We start from the raw sequence: 21,372 nt of genomic DNA on the forward strand, positions 1-21,372 counted from the left end.
CAATGTCTTCCTTACAGCATGGTGGAACAGTCATCTATGTACCTGTTACATTGCAGGCTAAAGACACACGGACATTTCACATGTACGCATCATAAGACACGTCCCACTAAAAAGAGTGATAAACGAGCTACAAACCAAGGCAATACAACTTTATAGCATAAAACCTGCTCCAGTTCTCTGGAAGCATCCAGCAAACCAACCAGTGGATATTTCCCCTCCGGCCGTAGCTCGGACCTGGGAAAACTGTATACTCAGCTTCATGTGTATAAGTGAAGATCAACAAACTAGAGGTCAGATTGCACTTTTATGTGTAAATGACTATAGAGGTTATCACTGCTGTCAGAATGGATGTGTCTACCGTTCTGCCTGTATATAGAGATCTAAATATTAGTGCACAAGAGAAGAGCGGTCCATCAGGGTGGTCAAAGGTTATTCCCAGAATCTAAAATTTATACTCTACCCAAAGAATAGAATATAGGTTAATAAACAGAGAGAGGACGTTCATGTGCACCTCTGCTCCATCCCTGGTTCTCAGTGATAGAAAATGCCAAGTGCACTAGTCGCCTTTCTCTGCCAGTCCTATAGACAATAAATGGAGAGCAGGCAGAGCATGGGCACCTCCGCTGCATTCAACATGAGGCTTCCCAGGACCCAGAGCCTGTCCTTGGGATCTCTATAAATTTTGGGAATGCCCCTTAAAAAGGTAACTTATTACATAAAATGTATTATTGAGAAAAATTTTTGGACTTACCGGACCAGATAACTTAATTACACGGACTTTGGTGGCTAAATGGGCTTGTTCGCCACTGCTGCTGTTGGACCTCTGCATGACTGTTCTCTTGGCCCCTGTGGGTCTTTGTTCCTGCGGCTTCCCCTGAACTGAAGCCACTTTCATAATGGGTTGTTGCCCAAATGGGGCAGCGGACCCGGCGGGGCGCAGCGGTCGCACTTTTGCTGCCTGGGTCTCTCCAGCTACCCTATTTTGGACAGTCTGCTTAACCACTTTCTTCTGCATTGGTACACTGGCTCCAGCTGTCTGCAGCAGGGGGATTTTCTGCGGCGTCACCATGGACAATGTCTCTGGCCTCTTTGATACCAGTCTATTTTTCACATTTGGCCGGATCTGCTCAGTCACGTGAGTCATTATTGGACTACTGTTATTTTCCACCTTTGCTGTGGGTTTATCGGCCTCTGCCGGAGTCTGCTGTGCCGCGTTGGGCGTTTGCTGCTGCTGATGCTGCTGTGAAAGCCTTTCAAGCAGCTCTTTTTTCCTGGCGCCTGCCTGTTGCTGCCGTCGTAGCTCCTTCTGCTTTAAAATCTCTTCTCTTAGGCGCTTCTGCTCTTCAATCTTTAGACGGTATTTTCTAGTCTCTTCATCTTCGTCGGGAAACTGTAAAGAAAGAAGAAAAAAAAAAAATCTCCATCAAATACAACAATCATGGAGGTTTTCTTCCAGCCCTGGTTGTGCTGCCGTCCTCTTTCGGCACACAATCGGGCTGCCATTGGCAGTTTAAACACGCACAGAAATTGTTTGCGGCGCTCTATAAATACAGGATGAAACAAGTATGGAGATACCCGAGCGGCCTTCTGTCAGATCGCTTTATCTCCTTCCCTCCTGACAAACTAACAAAGGTAGTGAGGTAAATGACCTGAAAAGGTTTCATTAGAACTATTGATTTTTTTCTTACAGAATTTTAAAGCATGATCTCCAACTCATTTGTCACACAATAATTGCTTATAATGAACAGCACAAGTCGCGAGGCTGACCTTGAACTCGTGCACCCTTCTCCAGAATCAAAATCATGTCAATTGCAAAGCCGGAATATTAATGGTCTACAACAAAGACTTATTATTCCGCGATCGTGGCTTCTGTGGATGGAAATAATAAGCATCAAATAACCTTTGCTCGGTCCGTGCACTCTAATAAGAAACCAAAGGCACGGTCCTGGTTTACTGTCTATTAGGGGACAAGTGGACAAGGCGTCTTACTATATAATGGGAGATTCACCAAGGGACACAAGGTCCTTATGGAAAATCTCTAAGGAATATCAGATAAAGCATGGGTTGGACTAACAGAAGCAGAACGTAATGGACTAATTAAATATCTCACATATCAGAAACCACAATCTGTCACTGTGAGAGATCTCTAAATTAGGGCAGGTATGAGAAGCCCTGTTGATTTTAAGGGTACGGTCCCTGCGGGTATCGCTGCACTGCAAAGGGTAACACATCTACATGACCACTGTTGGATAGACGGACATGCTTGGGCTAGCACTCTGCAGCGCGGGGCAGTTTACTCTGCGGATATTGTTTGCATTGTCATCTCAAAAGGTTCGTGCACAAAGCTGGGAGTGTAAAACGCAGCAGACGTTCTGTACTGTGCTATGTTCTCGCTACGTGGGAAGGTACCCGGACCTAGTGGGCACTAACACTCATTAAACCGCTTTTCTCAATACCCCACCAGAAGTACAAGCCACAACCTGGCTTTTCTTGCTTTTTTTCCAGCTTGTCAAAAAACTAAAATTTCTATGTTTATTGTGGCTATTTTTTATTGACACCATGTATTTTTGTTTTTATTACTATAGAGGGGCCTAGGGGGAAAAAAGCATGAAAAATATCAAAACAGAAAGCCTCTTTAATCCTCCCTATTAGTCAACATCTGTCAGCTAAGTTTGTTTCTTTACAGAGGCAAAACTACAAAAAAAATGCTACAAAAAACAATAAAAGAGAGGGTACAATAAGTAAAACAGGACATCCAGGATGCACGGGTCTCATTCACACCGGGCAGTCAGGTGCAGTTTATGATGCCTACAACTAGAGGTGGATTGCAGACTCCAACTTTCCTACTTTCAATCCAACCATGAATTTTATTATAAAACTGCATCAAAATCGCACTAAAAGGACTTTTAAGAACTTGTTGGTTTGGTCCAACGGTCACTGATTGGCTGCAGTGATCATATGACACAACATCATTACGTCTCCCACCGGGAAGAGCAGTGCCGACATCGCTGTAGGAAATAAGCATCCATAGTTTTTATTTTTTTATCATGTCCTGACTTGATTAAGCAGGTGTCGTCTAGAAGGGAATGAACCCTTTCAACATATTTTTTTTGTTTTGTTTACAGCTCGTTGCCTAGGAGACCGACCACATCTGCTGTCTAGCTTGCAAGCACTATGCTGAAGCTGGCAGGGATTAGGAGGCAACACCGAACCCCAGCGACCTTGGTCATGTTTAAAACAGTGCTTACAAGCGCGAAAAAATAGAGCTTGTAAAGTACTTGGCATGTTCTGCTTTCTAGTAGTGGTGGCCGTTTTCCAAGGCAACAAACTGGAAAAAAAAGGAAAAAAAAAGTGTTCATATCTAAATCTGAAAATGTTAACAAGCAGTGAAATTGCAACCATTTACAATCACTATCTGAAAACACCTATTTAGGAATAACCCTTTATATCCCATCCTCTCCCCCACCATCACCCTTACTTTAGAGGTGTTTTTGCACCGCTATCAAAGTGTTGTATGGATTTTACATCGCCCGCTATTGCCCTGTGGCATAGCCAGCAGACGGCATTACACCAAGGCACAGGCCAATATTAAACACATGCATAAAACCAAGAAATAATAAGAAAAGCTCAGCATTTCCAGATTATCAATGAGATCACTTATGTCCTTCACTGACAAAGCTTAGGACACAATATATTCTCGCTTATGGAAACGTAGAATTCCTGTCTGACTATTGATCCAGTCCGAATATTTGTGGAACAAAAGAGACATTTTCTCTTCTTAGGGCACATGCCTTCAGAGATTTTACCTTCCTCTGGGATCGTTTGTTCTGAAATTTACCCCTACTTCATCCAACTATTTGGACTTCTTTCCCCCTACTGACTACTGTGTGTAACCCTACTAACCTGCTCTTCAATCTTCGGTTCTTGCTTAATCGGGATGGGGGTGCTCAGAGATTTTCCGGCTTGTGCAATGCCAGGAGTTTCTGGCTTTGCTTGTGGTGTTGCCGTTCCAAGAGGTTTAACCTGTGCAGATCGTCTCCGGTTCATTTCTGCAGCCGAACTGGGGGGCGCAATGGGCAACTCTCTTAAATTGCTGTTCCTCTGATGCGGTGTTTGAGGGTTGTGAATCTTTGCCATATTCTGACCTGGTATATTCTGTAAAAGGAAAAAAATACAGTTCCAGGAAGAATTTAATGTAAGAGCAATGAGATTAAGACGGTGTTTCTGAATGCCATATTACCTGTCGGGGCTTTAGAGGCCCATGTCGTTGCTGCCCTGGCATTCTGTGGGTAGGAGTCTGGGGTGTCTGTGCTCTGAATGGAAGTGGCTGTTGGGTGGACATCGGAGGTTTCAGTGGCACCCCATGGTGGTGATGTGGGTGTAATGGCTGTATCGGGGGCTGCATTTGGCCCTATAAAAAGGTGCGGTATAAACATAGTTCGAACTCAGAAACTAGCTTCACATGAACCAGAGGAAACCACAAGAAAATGGACAAAGTATTCTCGAAAATATAAAAAACTAAAGTTCTAGAAGTTCAAGGGGCCGGACATTTTATCTTTTTTAACAGTTGCACTGGGAACTTGATTTTGTGGCACTCCCTAATAAATAAGGCAGGTCCACGTCCTCCCTCACAAAAAGGCTGAGCATCTAGCCAGATCTGTCCATTTGCCTCCTACAACTGAAAAACAGCTTCTTTGGCTTTGTTCACACATCACTATTTGTGATCAGCACTTGTATGAAGATACTGATGGACAGGTCCGGTCACATGCTCCGTCTGTGAAGAAGGCTGCAGGGACAAGTTCAGGAGGAGACTAATACTTTCTTACCAGGCAAGAGTTTGGGCACACCTGTTCATGCAATGGTTTTCCTTGTTCTTATTGGTATGTGCACATTGTAGATTGAGACTGAAAGCAGCAAAACCATAAAGAATCACATATGCAAACAAAGAGTAAAGAAACAAATATAGCACAAACTAGATTATCTATCAAACGTTGGATTCCTCCCCTTTTACTCTGATGACAGCTGTACTCTACACCTTTTTGGCATTTTCACTCAAGCAGCTTTGCCATGTAGACACCTGAAATGACTTCCAATGGACAGGAATGCCTCGTCAAGAGTCCATTTGTGGAACCAATGGCCTTCAGAAAGTGTTTCCAGAGGCAGTGTTTGTGCACAGCTCCATACAGTGCACAGCCCTATCTCAAAATTGTTCTAAGCCACAATACGGCAAGAAGTCAATTAAGAAAAGCGACAGTCCATCAATACTTAAAGACACGAAGGTCGGTCAAACCAGACAATTACTAGAACCTTGAAGGTATCTTCAAGTACAGCCATGAAAACCATCAATCGTGATGATGAAACTGGCTCGGATGAGGGCTACTCTAGTAAAAGAAGTGCAAGAGGTAAGCTCTGCTGCAGAGGATAAGTTCAAACTGCAAACTAACAGCATCGCACACAACAACAGTCCTCAAGTGATGCCCAAAGATCAAGTAGCAGACATCTCAGCATCAACTGTGCAGAGGAGATTGCGAGGAGCCGACCATTATGGTCAAACTGCTGTAGCAAAGACACTACTGAAGACTGTAAATAAGAAAAGACATGTTTGGGCCACGCAACACAAGGACTGGACACTAGATTAATGGAAATCTGTACTGTGGTCTGAGGAGTGAAAGATTGAGATTTTTAGGAACAATAGCCAGGCCATACCTCTTCTACATCTCGCAAAGCTGAGTAGGTGGTTTTTACACGCGTTTGTGCACACCGAATAGCATAGAGGTTCAGGTGTGATGGTGCGGGGTTGTTTTCTAGTGCTATTGTTGGAGATTTATTACAAATTTATAAGGAAAAGGTCATGTTCCCAAATGCTATTAACCTGCAGATTAACCAAACATTAGAAGGTTAATAGCGATACAATGCTGTCCCGGCCACCTTAATGAGAGCATGGCTACCGGGAGAAAATGAGCTTTAGGCTATGTGCCCACGTTGCATTTATGAAGCAGAAAATTTCTGCTTCATTTCTGCAAGTCCTCTCCCGGAAAAAAGCATGCGGAATTCCGCACGCGTTTATCGCGCATTTTTCGCGCGTTTATCACGCGTTTTCCACATGCGGAATTGCCTTGCGTTTTTTATGCATTGGACAAAGGCAATTCTGCTTGCGGAAACGCAAAATTAAATGACATGCTGCGGATTTTTGAACGCAGCATAAACGCTGCGGAAAAATCCGCAGCATGTGCATAGAACTTGCGGAATCCCATTGGGGACCATGGGGTGCGGGTTACCAAGCGTTTTACAAGCGTTTCCGCTGCGGAATTTCCGCATCAAAAACGCTTGAAAAACGCTACGTGGGCACACAGCCTTATACCTCCTGGGAGTCGCTGGCTTCCAGTCATACAGGCGTGACCGGAGTGGCTACAGTTATGGCTCACAGCATTGGGAGCAGCAGCTGTGAGCATGCCCCGACACTTTGATGTACAGTTCAGCTGCAGAGCCAGCTGTCAAAGTACTGAGGCATGCGCACAGCCATTGCTCACTGTAGCCACTCCGGGCATGCCTCAATGACTGAAAGAGGAAGAATAAAAAGTACATTTTCTCAATGTAGCCACACTTTCAGTAACATTGTAATGCCATTAATTTGTTGATTAACCCCATTATCTGCAGCTTAATAGCGTTTGGGGACATGACAGGTTCCCTTTAAAGCACACATACCCAGCATTCTGCAATGACAGGCACTCCCATCTGATTTACACTTCGTGAGAACATTATTTCTTTTGCAAAAGGAAAATAACCCAGAACACACCTCCAGGTTATGTAAGAGCTATGTGACCAAGAAGGAAAGTGATGGAGGGCTGCGTCAGATGACCTGGCCTCCACAATCATCCGACCTCCTCCCAACTGACATGGTTTGGGATGAGAAGGACGAAGAGTGAAAGCAAAGCAGCCAAGAAGTGCTCAGCACCTCTGGGAACACCTGCAAAACCCTTCCCAGTGACTATCTGATGAAGCTGCTGGGGGAGAGACAACGCCAAGGGTGTGTCAAGTGGTTATCAGAGTAAGGCCACGGCCCCACAAGCAGTATTTGGTCAGTATTTTTTCTCAGGAGTGGGAGCCAAAACCAGGAGTGGGTGATAAATGCAGAATTGGTGACTTGTTTCTATTATATCTTTTCTCTGATTGTTCCTCATCTGGTTTTGATTCCCACTCCTGAGAAAAAATACTGACCAAATACTGACCAAATACTGATAGTGGGGCCGTGGCTTAAAGAACGGTACGTACTTTGAGGAATCAAAAGTTTACCACATTCTGGTTTGATTCACGCATGGATCTTTACCCTTAGTTTCCAAGTGTGTTTCTTTGTGGTTTTTCATTCTTAAGTCTTTACATATTCCAATAAGAAAAATGATTGCATGAACAGGGGCATCCAAACTTTTAAACTAGTACTGAATATATAAGTATCACAAAATCCAGCCACCTACACATTAAAATGAAAAAGGTCCACAGTAACAAGAAAAAAAGTAGAATAGCCAGTATTAGGGGTTTTTCTTGGTTGCCGCAACATCGCAATAAAATGCAATAACAAGTGATCAAAACATTGTATCTAAACCAAATGGTATCAATAAAAACGTCAGATCAGGGCACAAAAAAACAAGCCCTCACGCAGTCCCAGTTCCTGAAAAATGAAAAGTAGAGTCTCAGGAAATATGTAAAAAAAATAAATAAAATAATAATATTTTTTTTGTCATCATTTTCTAATTAAAAAAACTAAAGAAAAAAAAAAAAAACTATCTATGTTTGGCATCTGCGCATTCGCACTGACCTGGGGAATCATATTGCCAGGTCAATCTTACCATATAGGTGAACATGGTCAATAAAAAAAACAATTGTGGAATTGAACTTTTTTTGGCAAGTTCAATGAAATTGGAATTCCCCCCCCCCCCCCCGTGTTCCAGTACACTATATGGTAAAATAAATGGTGTTGTTCAAAAAAACAACTCGTCCCACAACAAACAAGCCCTCACATGGCCAGAAAAAAAAAAGTTATGGCTCTTGGAAGAAGGGGAAGAAAAAACAAAAATGAAAAATCGCCAGATAGTGAAGGAGTTAAGGGAAATGATTTCTGAAGGGGGACAACGGCTAATGGATTATTATTACCATTTCTGTTTCAGGAAGTAATCCTGTCAATAACTGAACACCGTGCATGATGCAAATATGTACAAACCTGGGGAATAAATGTTTGTCCTGATGGAAACTGCTGTCTTGGTGGAGCAAAAGGTCTAATGTTGCCTGATGGTTGGGTAAATGGAGGCGGTATGTTGATGCGAACAGGACGCTCTCTAGAAAACCCTGGGGTGTTAAACCCTGGCTGAGGGCCAGGCTGAGGGAAGTTTGGTTGAAGGCCAGATCCTGGTTGGTTAAATACAACCTGTGGTCCAGGGTTTAACTGGTTGAAACCAGGCTGGTTAAGTCCTGGCGGATTAAACGGTGGTTGAGGTGCAGACTGATTAAATCCCGGCTGGTTAAAATTTGGCTGATTAAACCCTGGCTGGTTACCTGCAGGGTTAAAGACAGGCTGAGGGCCAGGTGGATTAAATCCTGACTGTGGGCCTGGTGGATTAAAGCCAGACTGTGGACCAGGTTGGTTAAAGCCTGGCTGATTGAAGCCTCCTTGAGGCCCAGGTGGGTTGAATCCTGGTTGTGAACCCGGCCCAGGTGGATTAAAGTTAGACTGGGGCTGACTGAATCGGGGCGGCGGGTTAAAACCCTGTCCAGGTGGATTGAATGGTGGAACATTTTGGTTAGGAACTGGGTGATTGGGATTCATAAGGGGTGGAGGAGGAACAGGAGGAGGATTTCTCTGATTGAACATATGATGGTTGGGAAACCGTGGTTCTGTGAGGAAACAAAAAGGAGAGTTGTAAGTATAACAAAAATGTGAAAAGAATGAGAAAAAATGTTACATTCAATACAGTTTAGGAGCCCACCCACACACAGAGTAAAGTTGGTCAAACCCACCAGTTTTGGCAGGACTTGCCCAACTTTCTTATGAGAAATCAGTCAGCTAAACAAGCGTGCAGCCGACCCTAAAGGAGTTAGGACACGTTAAATATCGTCATTTAAATAGGACCTCTCACCAAATTTTTCATGATTAACTGGACACACAATTTAATGAAGGCTGCAGATTATATATTTAAAAATACACACAAAAAATTATATATATGTTCTACAGCCTTCATTATAACGTGCATCCAGTTCAATTAAAATATAAATATATATATATATATATATATATATATATATTTATTTTTTTAAGGGTTTTGTTCTTTAATTTCACTTCTCTGTTGGAGATATTAGCAATAAAAGAATTAGCAGCTAATGAGTGAAAAAAAAAAAAAAGTTTAGTTGAAGTGGGAGATATCAAGAGTTCTCACTAGGTGCGTGTACGTCTCCCTGTATGATGGTAACCAATCATAAGCAGGTAGCATCAGTAATCACACTTACGTCTGCTGTGCTATATTTGTAATTGCTCTGCAGTGAGATTAGAGCAGGGTGTCATTACATCTCACAGAGAAGTAGTCCAGAACGGGCAGGCTACTCCTATGTGAGATATGACGACTGCAGAGCTATTACAAGTTGTTTGAGCACAGCAGATATAACTGTGATTACTGACACACTCAGTAATCAGAAGAGCTGAGAGAAGGGTTTGTAATGTGACACAGCTAAACTCAGCTGCACTACCCTACCACACACAGACTCACGCAGGTTAGACCAAGGCTGCTGACATTGTACATCACTCACTGAGAAACCTGTTTCAAACTGTGGTGGGGGCGTGTTCTGCTTTCCTTTGAGTGTTGTTGCCTGCTTATGATTGGTAAGCTTCATACCAGGAAAAGTAGACGCCCCCAGTGAAACTGTCTGAAAATACCCACTTGGACTACAAAAGTTAACTTATTAGATGCTAATACTTTGATTGCCAATATCTCAGTAAAAAATAAAAAAATGTATGTATGTAATCAAAAATATATTCTGTAGCCACTATTAATCATGTGTCCAGTTCAACATGAAAAATTTGGTGAAAGGTCCTCTTTACTGGAGTTTTGACTCTGACACAAAAAAAAAAACTATATCTACTGCAAGAAACCATCCTTTGCTCCAACTCTGAGGATTTCACAGTCTCCGCCAGACCAGAAGAGGTGACTTAACCATTGAAGCCACCGATTGTCTGCAGGGTCAGGTGGATAATGGTTAGGAAAGTATTTGTTCCGGTCGGGTGGATAAGCAGAGCTGGAGTGAAGGGCGGGGTTAATCTAATACAGAAACCGCTTTGAAGCTTTAGATGGTCTCACACTAGGCCAAGACATTTGGTCACCTTCTTGTAAAAGAATATATAATAAATCTTTATAATGTTCTCGCAAATTATATATTGAGTACATTCTCAATAATCTAAGAAAAAAAACAAAACTTGTGAAATGGTTGACCTCCTATGAAGAACGGTTCTCGTTCAGGCTGTGGTGGTGGTGGTGGTGGTGGTGGCGGCGGGGGCGGATTCCTCCATGGTTCTTGAAGCCTTGGCGGCTGATTGAAGTTTCCCGGCAGAGGATTTGACGCAGGCTGAAAGTCCGGCATGCCCTTTTGAAACAAATAATAGCATTCATGAGGCTAAAAGAACATGCAGATAAAACAAGTAAAAAACTTGAAGTTGACAAAAAACTACTTATGGAACAAAAACACAAAAGCAACTTCAATCCAAGTCATCAACAAACGGATAATTTAATGGAATTTAAAAAAAAAAAAAAAAAAAGTCTTAAGAAATCGACAATTTCCTCATTAAACGTGGCTTTTGGCTACATAATATGCCCACCATCCCACCACCTCAATAACAGGAGATAAGGTAGCCCTAATCCTTTTATAGAATTACACTCTATTTTTCTGCCTCTTTTATCCCCTTAAATATCCGTCTAGTTAAGAAATTAACATTCTCTCGCACACAATCACGACACAAATTATACTTTACATTTCCACATCTCTTGTTAATTACATGATGCTATCTGCAGTAATCTATTCAAGGCCTGCAGATAACTTGGCCTACCGGTGAAAAGAATGGAAACTTAGCATAAATTGCTTCGCACACAGTTAATCTTAAAGAGAAAACCAGAAAAAAAAGGAAATCTAACAGCTATTATGAGACTTATCAGCTTTACGGGAAGGGTCACTTCTACTTTCATAGGACTAATTAAATGTGTTAAAGTCTTTGTAACTTAATGAATCTTTCAATAAATGACTTCCAACGTCTACAACATGTTTTCATTTATTAATTTTGCTCCGTATGCCGGCGTCCTATTAGAATTCTAATGATGGTTAAACAGGGTCAGACAGACAATTGAGAGCGGGGCTTAGAGATTAATGACCAATATAGCCGGCTACGCAAATTCAATTCTGTATTCCGAGAATTAAACACTTTTAAAAAGTATTTGCTCTTTAACTTTGTGTTAACGATACGTCTTCTGCAGGCCCTTATGGGATCTATTAGTGGGAAAAGCAAATGAGAACATAGGAATGGTATCTTCAATAGTAAATTGTACTGTGTCCTGATACTAAAGGGATGGCCTTCTTCCAATATTCCTTATAACAAACCCTCTAGCATTTTAGAACTTAAAATTGTTTTAGGATGGGTGAGGACTCTGGATCAGACCCCTATCAATTATGAGAACAGAAAGGAGAATTGTTTGGGTATGTGTAATACCAATCTATTCATACTCTATCGCACTGACCCCCAAGCATTCTTACATTGAGACACACATTTAGGGATGGGAGAGGGATATGAGACCCATCCAAAGCCCCAAATAGTAACATCTAGATCCTGCCTCCTCCACAGTGCTGACACCGAGAGCCCCCGACATGGGTATAACAGCCAAAAGGTCTCAGAAAACACAAGGCAGCAAACTTGCATTTATGGGTTCCCACCTTAGTCTCCTTTGGCATTTTTGTATTAAAGGGGTTGTTCACTACTTGGACAAGCCCTTCTTGAACTAAATGTTTGGCCCCAACAAAATAAAAAAAGCTTATACTCACCTCCCATGCCGGCTACGTTCCAGCGGTGTCAGCACTCGCTCTCCCCGGGGCTCCCGTGCTGTTGTGACACGTGACCCCGGAGCCCAGTCAGCACTGGTGTCATTGTCCCCACCATCAGACATACCGAACATGAAGAGGAAGTCCAGGCTGTGGCTGCTCTTGGACTTCCTCTTCATGTTCAATTCGACAGGAGGCGGAGACAGTGACACCAGCTGTGATTGGGCGCCGTCATCACATGTCACAACAACACAGGAGCTCCTGGGAAAGAGTGCCGACACCGCGGGAACAGCGCCACCACTGGAGGTGAGTATAAGCTTTTTTTATTTTATCGAGGCCAAGCGTGGGATATGAAAAGGAGTTGTCCAAGTAGTGGACAACTTCTTTAATCACCATCTCTATCTGGCAGTATCATCCTATGTCCAGCTTAACACTTAATTTATCTCTCCACATCCAACAAATGTATATGAGCAAAAAGATCTGCTCTTCTATGTGGGGCTACTTACAATAGCTGTTGGGTAAACCTGGTGCTAATGCCCCAAACTGGCAGACAGTTGCGAGCCACTGGTTGGGAATCCCAGTTTAATGGAATATCTGGAAAAAGCTGTACGCTGCCATCTTCGATATTCTAATAAAGAATGAATGGACCAATGGTGCCTATCCACTGTTCTGATCCAATGAGGCATTTAAGACCCATTCTAGGGATCAGAGGGGGTTCCAGTAATCAGAAATTTATCACTTGTACACATTAGAAGAATGCAGGTCAAACCCGCAAATGTCAGATATTTAGAGGTCTATTTTGACTCTTACCCAAAGGACAATTTGTGGGGAAAAGAAGGGTTAGTTAGGCACGTTGATTTCTCCCATGGAGAACATATGCATGATCGGCGGAGCGTGCATGTGTATGTGGGGCAGGAGGAAAAGCTGTTTGGATCAGAGCAGTACAAAGTGTGAGGCTAGCTTTAGGCTTGAATCAAATCTAGAATTTTTTTTTTGTTTTATGATCCACATCTTTAATTTTAGAACAAAAGTATACTACTTATCTTAAAAAGAATCCACATATAAAGGATATGGACATCTTTGGGGGGCAATTTTTTCTTTTCCTATTAAATATTCATTTTGGGCTAAAAATATTTTTTTTATTTTTCATTTAACAAAAAAAAAAGTTGCACTGTTTGCCTTCTATTGCCTGTGTGGCAATATTATTGGCTACAGAATGAGTTAAAGGTGTATTCTCAAGTTATAACATTGTTTTAATCAGTTAGACAGCATGAAAATAACCAAGTTTGCAATTGACTGGCTTTTACTATCATCTGCTGTCATTCTCCTGTAATGAGAGTTTTCATCTCTCATAGAATACAGCTGGTTTCCTTGGAGACCGGAGACCAGCCACTGAATGTGCACAGTAGTCACATTCCAGGAGAGGAGTTAACTCCTAACATACCAGTAGGCTCTCTCAAGCCCATTAATTTCTATACAGCAGTTAGCTGCTCACTTCTATCCTGCTACCTCTCAGCTCCTGACAAGCTGCTGTTATAAATCTTACAAAATCACAGGCAGAATGGGCTTGTACCAGAGCAGTTATCCTAGTCACAGCTATGCTTGTTCAAATGCCCTGTTATCTTTAAGTGTAAATACAGAGATAGCAGTGTAGACTCTAGAACAAGCTAATAACATGCCCAATCCTTAGCCACACAAACACATGGAATATTAAGTAATCTCCAATGGAAATTATTAGTTATGTCGGTATTTATCTACTGGGTATAGCCACCTTTCCACAAGGCTTGTACTGTGATTACCTTAAACACAACACTGACAACATTGTGATATTTTGACTCTTCCCAAAGCTCTCATCATGACATTTAAAATAAGGGGCTTAGAAAACATTTTTACTGGAAAAGTTGCACACTCTTCTGTATTAAAGGTTTCCAAACAAGAAGCATAAAATAGCATGGTGAATGCAGCCTTATTTAGATGAGCCAACGGCTGAAGGGAATTCATTGATATGATTAAATGTGATGGTATGATAATGTATGGTAATTGTAATTAATCAGAGGCCCACCAGCAAGTGGAGGATGTGCAGAATTATGTAAGCTGCATCCTAAGCTGCATCCCGCCTGCACCAGCCTGACCAGATCTGACAGCTGGACCCATCTCACGCTGCATCTGCTCAGCAGCACTTATACATCGGATATGACTAAATGCCCACTGCTGCTTCTCTACTTCAACAGCCATTATTAGTAAGATTTACAACGTGCGTGGAAACAGTGTCCAAAAATGAAAACTTCACATTGAATGCAACAGACAGAACAAGCTTTGTGTGATGTCCTTTATCACTATGCACATAGCCGGGCTGGGACAGCAGTTTCATTGAGGCATAATTTCCATGAAATGCCACATAAAGCTTTGGGCAGGAAAGGTCAGCCCCTGCCACCTGATACCAAGGCCCCGTTCAGTGGGTGACAAGCCAGGGACACACAAACTTCTGCAGTGCTGGCGAACCTATAGCACGCAGAGCCCTCCCTAAGGGCACGCGCGCCATCGCCTCAGCACTAGCGCACCTGGACCGGGCCCGGCGGTTGAGGACTCAGCCCGTCGACGTCAGCATATATACATGGATTGGGGGAGGCAGGCATATATACATGGATTGGGGGAGGCAGGCATATATACATGGATTGGGGAGGGCAGCATATATACAAGGATTGGGGGAGCGCGGTCTCATACCCCTGCTCCTTTCTGTGGATGCTCTATGCTGCCCTCGCCTGCTCTCTGTAGGAGTTCTTTTTCTAAACTAAAATGTCAGTATTCAGGTTAATTTTCCGTGTTGGCACTATGCGATACGTAAGTGGGTTTTGGATTGCAGTTTGGGCACTCAGTCTCTAAAAGGTTCGCCATCACTGGCCTAAGGCATACAATTCAAACTCTTGCCAGTGAGCCAAATTTGGCCCGCAGGGTGGTTATATTTGGCCTACGACACCAGAACTGCCACCTTTATGTGGGGCCCAATATTCTGTCTCGAGGACTATGTGGGGCCCTTTATTCTGTATGAAGGACTATGTGGGGCCCATTATTCTGTATGAAGGACTATGTGGGGCCCAATATTCTGTCTCGAGGACTAAGTGGGGCCCATTATTCTGTCTCGAGGACTACGTGGGGCCCATTATACCGTATACAGGTTGGCCCACGACTTTGTTCATGTTTTCCATTTTGGCCCTCTATGTGCGAGTTTGACATCCCTGGTCTAAGGTGTATAGGGACAGTCTCACTCTTTTACCAACAGATAAGCTCAGGAAAGAGAAGGAGAGAGCACCTGGAATTTTAGTGGCCCCTCCTGTTATTTGATGGTAATATAGATGATTTTGGCACCTGCTCTCAGAGAAAACATGAGCGCTCAACCGAGCCAAGTCTTCCCGAGTGTAGGGGAGTCAGTAGAGACAGCCATCAGCTGAACAACTGTTTGGTTCACAGGGATCTAATGTGTATTTGGGGGGGGGGGGGTCTTGAGGCACAATTCATCAAAACTAAAGTTTTGAACACCAGTAGTGTTGAGCATTCCGATACTGTAATATCGGGTATCGGCCGATATTCGCGGTATCGGAATTCCGATACTTAATTCCGATACTTTTACAATATCGGATACCGGAATCGGAAGTTCCCATAATGCCTGCGCTCTGCAGTGTCTGTGAAGGATGACAAGTTGGATGGCAGCGCGATCCAGCCTGTCATCAGAATGCCATCCCAGCGGGGGAGAATTCTCCTGATTGTTTAAAAGCCGACGGGCGGTATAAAGCCGCCGGCTTTTAAACAATCACACAGCCCCATACTGCTTCCCCGCAGCCTGCCACCCCGATCCTCCGCTCCCCTCGCCACCTCCCATCCCGATAGTAAGTTAGGACCGGGCGGGGAGCGCAGCTCCAAGGAGCGGGGAGCGAAGGACCCGGGCGGGGAAGCCGGCAATGAAAAGACTTCACCGCCGGCTTTCCCGTTCTGTGCTGCGCTTTCCCGCCGGTTATTTCAAATGAACAGCTGAGGTATCAGCTGATGCCGATCAGCTGTTCATTTGAATTAGCCGCGGTGCCCTCAGAGGGTTCATGTGAGTTCATGCTTGACTGCATGAACTCACATGAACTTTCCCACGGCCGCACAGGTCAGCCTCACCTCCCAGACCCGTCATGATTAGTGTGTGTGCGGGGTGTGTGTGCGGGGTGTGTGTGCGGGGTGTGTGCGATGTGTGCGGGTGTGTGCGGTGTGTGTGCGGGTGTGTGCGTGCAGGCAGACATAGGCCGATGTGACACTACTACTCCCATCGGCCTATGTCTGTCCCCCGTCCACTCCTGCCAGCAGGATCAGCTCGATGGGAGCAGTAGTTCCCATCAGACTGATCCTGCTATTTAAATTGCCCTACTGTGTCCCCAATAAATGTTAAATACATGTCATTGGTGGCCAGTGGTTACCTAAAAGAAATTAGTTCATACATTACCTGTCCCCGCCGATCGCCACCTAAAATAAAGTAAAAAATAAAAAACTACACCTATACTCACCTAGACACCTAATTCCCCGAAGCCATCGATCTCCTGTAATAAAATATAAAATAATAAACCACAACCTTATCCTTACCCCTCCGTAGCAGTCCACGAGTGTCCCACGAAGATCTCCAGTTCAGAGCAGCCACATAGAATGTGACCGCTCTGAACCGCTGCCGCCGTTAGAATGACGGGGCCGTAAGGGTTCACCGGAGTTCAGGCAGCGCTGCTCCGGTTAGCTGCTTTACGGCCCTGCTGTATCGTGAGAAATTCCCACGGTACAGCACTGCCGTAAACGAGGTCTCCGGAGCTGCGCTGCCTGAATGCACTCCGGTGACCTCAGTCAGTGGCTCCCGCTGCCGGGAGCGGACGTGTTCCCGGCAGCGTGAGCTTACAGCAGCCATGCACAGCTGTCACCATCTCCAGATGGGACAGCTGTGCATGGGAGATCAGCGCAGGAACGTGGACATGTAACTATTATTTTTAGTAAACTAAGAATTAAATAAAATTGTGTGTTTTATTTCAAATAAATTATTTTTTTCTGGGTGTAGTGTGTTTTTTCTTTTTAACACTTTGTAGGTTAGGAATGGGGGTGTCTTATAGACGCCCATCATTACTAACCTGGGCTTCATGGCAGCTGGCGCTGACATGAACCCCACCACTATTACCCCCTGCCACCGCACCAGGGCAGCGTGGAAGAGCGAGGCTAAGTGCCAGAGTTGGCGCATCCTATGGATGCGCCATTTCTGGGGCGGCTGACGACTGGTGTTTCTAGCCTGGGAGGGGGCCAATATTCATGGCACCCTTCCTGGGCTATTAATATCAGCCCCCAGCTGTCTGCCTAGCCTTTGCTAGCTATTAAAATAGGGGGGACCCCACGTCATTTTTTTTGGGGGGGTCCCCCATTTTAATAGCTAGTAAAGGCTAGGTATTCAGCTGGGGGCTGATATTAGTAGCCTGGGAAGCTCCGTGGGTTTTAACCCCTTCCCAGGCTTCAAACATCTGCCCCAGCCGTCTGCTTAACCTCCGCTAGAGACTACAATTATGGGGGATCCAACGCTATTTTTTTTTAAAATAAATCCATTATTTTAACACTAAATGACATTTGAGGAGTTAATAAAGATGCAGTCCCTAAATTATTATTTATTTTTTAATTAATTTTTCCCAAAACTTTTGACGTGGGCTTCGCCATATTTTTGTATGCCAGCCAGGTACAGCATCCAGCTTCTATGAACGCGCCATTTTCCGGGGCGGCTGCGGACTGCAATTTTCAGCGGGGGGCAGAAAGCTTGGGCCTCCCTGCGCTGCAGATTCCATCCCCCAGCTGCCTAGTTGTACCTGGCTGGACACAAAAATAGGGAGAAGCTCCACGTTTTTTTTTTTTTAATTATTTCATGAAATTCATGGAATAATTAAGAAAAAAAGGGCTTCCCTATATTGTTGTGTCCGGCCAGGTACAAATAGGCAGCTGGTGGTTGGGGGCAGCCCGTTCCTGCCTGCTGTACCTGGCTGGACCCAAATATAGTGCAAAGCCCCACGTCAATTTTTTTTTAATTATTTCAGGAAATTCATGAAATAATTAAAAAAAAATTATGTGGGGCTTCGCCCTATATTTGTGTCCATTCAGGTACAGCAGGCAGGAACTGGCTGCCCCCAACCACCAGCTGCCTATTTGTACCTAGCCGGACACAACAATATAGGGAAGCCCTTTTTTTCTTAATTATTCCATGAATTTCATGAAATAATTAAAAAAAAAAATACGTGGGGCTTCGCCCTATTTTTGTGTCCAGCCAGGTACAACTAGGCAGCTGGGGGCTGGAATCCGCAGCGCAGGGAGGCCCAAGCTTTCTGGGCCCCACCCGCTGCAAATTGCAGTCCGCAGCCGCCCCGGAAAATGGCGCGTTCATAGAAGCGCCATCTTCTGGCGCTGTACCCAATTCATCCAGGGCCCTGGTGCGGTGGCTCACTGGGTAATAAAGGGGTTAAGGCCAGCTTGGCATTATCAGCTGGCCCTAAGCCCGAAATTCATGGGGTCACGCCAGTATTAGACATGACCGCCATGAATTTCTAGTAAAGTATTTAAAAAAAACACAAACACCCAGAAAAAAGTCCTTTAATTGAAATAAAGACACAATTCTTTATTGTTCTAAATTAAACCATACTTACCATCACGCCCATTCCAGCTGAAGCCAATGATCTCCTGCAATAAAAGAAAAATAATAAAGCAACCTCATCCTTACCTTTCCATGGTTCCCAGGACAGCTTCAGCTCTGCTACATCGAGATGACAGGCTGGACCGCAGCAGAACGCTGCCATCCAGCCTGTCATCCCGCAGACACTGAGAAGCGCAGGCATGCTTGCGCTCCTCAGTGTCTCGCTGTGACGGCATCCAGATGAGCCGAGGTCATGTCCAATGAACTCAGCTCACCTCATGCACGTCACTGACAGCGTGGGAAAATTCTCCTGCACTCAGCGCTTCAGCGTGAGAATTTTCCCACGCTGTCAGTGACGTGCATGAGGTGCGCCGAGTTCATTGGACATGACCTCACCTCATGCACGTCACTGACAGCGTGGGAAAATTCTCACGCTGAAGCGCTGAGTGCAGGAGAATTCTCCCACGCTGTCAGTGACGTACATGAGGTGAGCCGAGTTCATTGTCGGCTCATCTGGATGCTGTCACAGCCAGACACTGAGGAGTGGAAGTATGCCTGCGCTTCTCAGTGTCTGCGGGATGACAGGCTGGATGGCAGCGTTCTGCTGCGGTCCAGCCTGTCATCTCGATGTAGCAGAGCTGGAGCCGTCGTGGGAACCATGGAAAGGTAAGGATGAGGTTGCTTTATTATTTTTCTTTTATTGCAGGAGATCGTTGGCTTCAGCTGGAATGGGCGTGATGGTAAGTATGGTTTAATTTAGAACAATAAAGAATTGTGTGTTTATTTCAATTAAAGGACTTTTTTCTGGGTGTTGTGTTTTTTTTAAATACTTTACTAGAAATTCATGGTGGTCATGTCTAATATTGGCGTGACCCCATGAATTTCGGGCTTAGGGCCAGCTGATAATGCCAAGCTGGCCTTAACCCCTTTATTACCCAGTGAGCCACCGCACCAGGGCCCTGGATGAGTTGGGTACAGCGCCAGAAGATGGCGCTTCTATGAACGCACCATTTTCCGGGGCGGCTGCGGACTGCAATTTGCAGCGGGTGGGGCCCAGAAAGCTTGGGCCTCCCTGCGCTGCAGATTCCAGCCCCCAGCTGCCTAGTTGTACCTGGCGGGACACAAAAATAGGGCGAAGCTCCACGTTTTTTTTTTTTAAATTCATGAAATTCATGGAATAATTAAGAAAAAAAGGGCTTCCCTATATTGTTGTGTCCGGCTAGGTACAAATAGGCAGCTGGTGGTTGGGGGCAGCCCGTTCCTGCCTGCTGTACCTGACTGGACACAAATATAGGGCGAAGCCCCACATCAATTTTTTTTAATTATTTCATGAATTTCCTGAAATGATTTAAAAAAAATTGACGTGGGGCTTCGCACTATATTTGTGTCCAGCCAGGTACAGCAGGCAGGAATGGGCTGCCCCCAACCACCAGCTGCCTATTTGTACCTGGTTGGACACAACAATATAGGGAAGCCCTTTTTTTCTTAATTATTCCATGAATTTCATGAAATAATTAAAAAAAAAAATGCGTGGGGCTTCGCCCTATTTTTGTGCCCAGCCAGATACAACTAGGCAACTGGGGGCTGGAATCCGCAGCGCAGGGAGACCCAAGCTTTCTGGGCCCCCCCGCTGCAAATTGCAGTCCGCAGCCGCCCCAGAAAATGGCGCGTTCATAGAAGCGCCATCTTCTGGCGCTGTACCCAACTCATCCAGGGCCCTGGTGCGGTGGCTCACTGGGTAATAAAGGCGTTAAGGCCAGCTTGGCATTATCAGCTGGCCCTAAGCCCGAAATTCATGGGGTCACGCCAATATTAGACATGACCACCATGAATTTCTATATTCCTATGGATGCGCCATTTCTGGGGCGGCTGACGGCTGGTGTTTCTAGCCTGGGAGGGGGCCAATATTCATGGCTCCCTTCCTGGGCTATTAATATCAGCCCCCAGCTGTCTGCCTAGCCTTTGCTAGCTATTAAATTAGGGGGGACCCCACGTCATTTTTTTGGGGGGGTTCCCCCATTTTAATAGCTAGTAAAGGCTAGGTATTCAGCTGGGGGCTGATATTAGTAGCCTGGGAAGCTCCGTGGGTATTACCCCCTTCCCAGGCTTCAAACATTTGCCCCAGCCGTCTGCTTAACCTCCGCTAGAGCCTAAAATTAAGGGGAACCCCACGCCAATTTTTTTTAAAATAAATCCTTTATTTTAACACTAAATGACAAGTACAGTAAGCAACACTGTCACTGTACTTCATATATATGTGACTGACATGTTTCTATCTATCTAATCTGTGTGTGAAGCTCTATTCTGTCTGTTATAAATTGTCGGGTACCGCTGCTGAATTGCCGGCCGGCTTTCTTAAAGAGACGGTGCATGAAAACACTATTATTTTTTTTAATAAATCCTTTACACTAAATGACAAGTACAGTAAGCAACACTGTCACAGTACTTCATATATATGTGACTGACATGTTTCTATCTATCTAATCTATGTGTGAAGCTCTATTCTTTCTGTTGTAAATTGTCGGGTACCGGTGTATGCCGCTGATGAATTGCCGGCTTTTCATGTCATTCTACATTATTCTTAGTTGTTTTACTTCATGTAGAATTAACCTACAAGGAAAGAAAGGGTTTAT

At 44.4% G+C, this 21,372-nt stretch overlaps 1 protein-coding gene across 3 annotated transcripts in view; it reads right to left on the reverse strand.

The window, feature by feature from the left end:
- Positions 1-21,372, reverse strand: part of RBM33 (RNA binding motif protein 33) — a 130,633-nt gene that overhangs the window by 43,098 nt on the left and 66,163 nt on the right. For all 3 annotated transcript variants that reach the window (XM_073677694.1, XM_073677695.1, XM_073677696.1), the window contains exons 11-15: positions 10,473-10,623; positions 8,216-8,886; positions 4,241-4,411; positions 3,904-4,155; positions 752-1,390 (exon numbers count right to left, since the gene is read on the reverse strand). In XM_073677694.1, coding sequence (XP_073533795.1) covers positions 752-1,390; positions 3,904-4,155; positions 4,241-4,411; positions 8,216-8,886; positions 10,473-10,623 — 1,884 coding nt within the window. The remainder of the gene's footprint in view (positions 1-751; positions 1,391-3,903; positions 4,156-4,240; positions 4,412-8,215; positions 8,887-10,472; positions 10,624-21,372) is intronic.

The sequence above is a fragment of the Phyllobates terribilis genome, unplaced genomic scaffold (assembly GCF_046119375.1).
Source record: "Phyllobates terribilis strain yellow unplaced genomic scaffold, ASM4611937v1 Scaffold_4__5_contigs__length_816908805, whole genome shotgun sequence".
NCBI lineage: Eukaryota > Metazoa > Chordata > Amphibia > Anura > Dendrobatidae > Phyllobates > Phyllobates terribilis.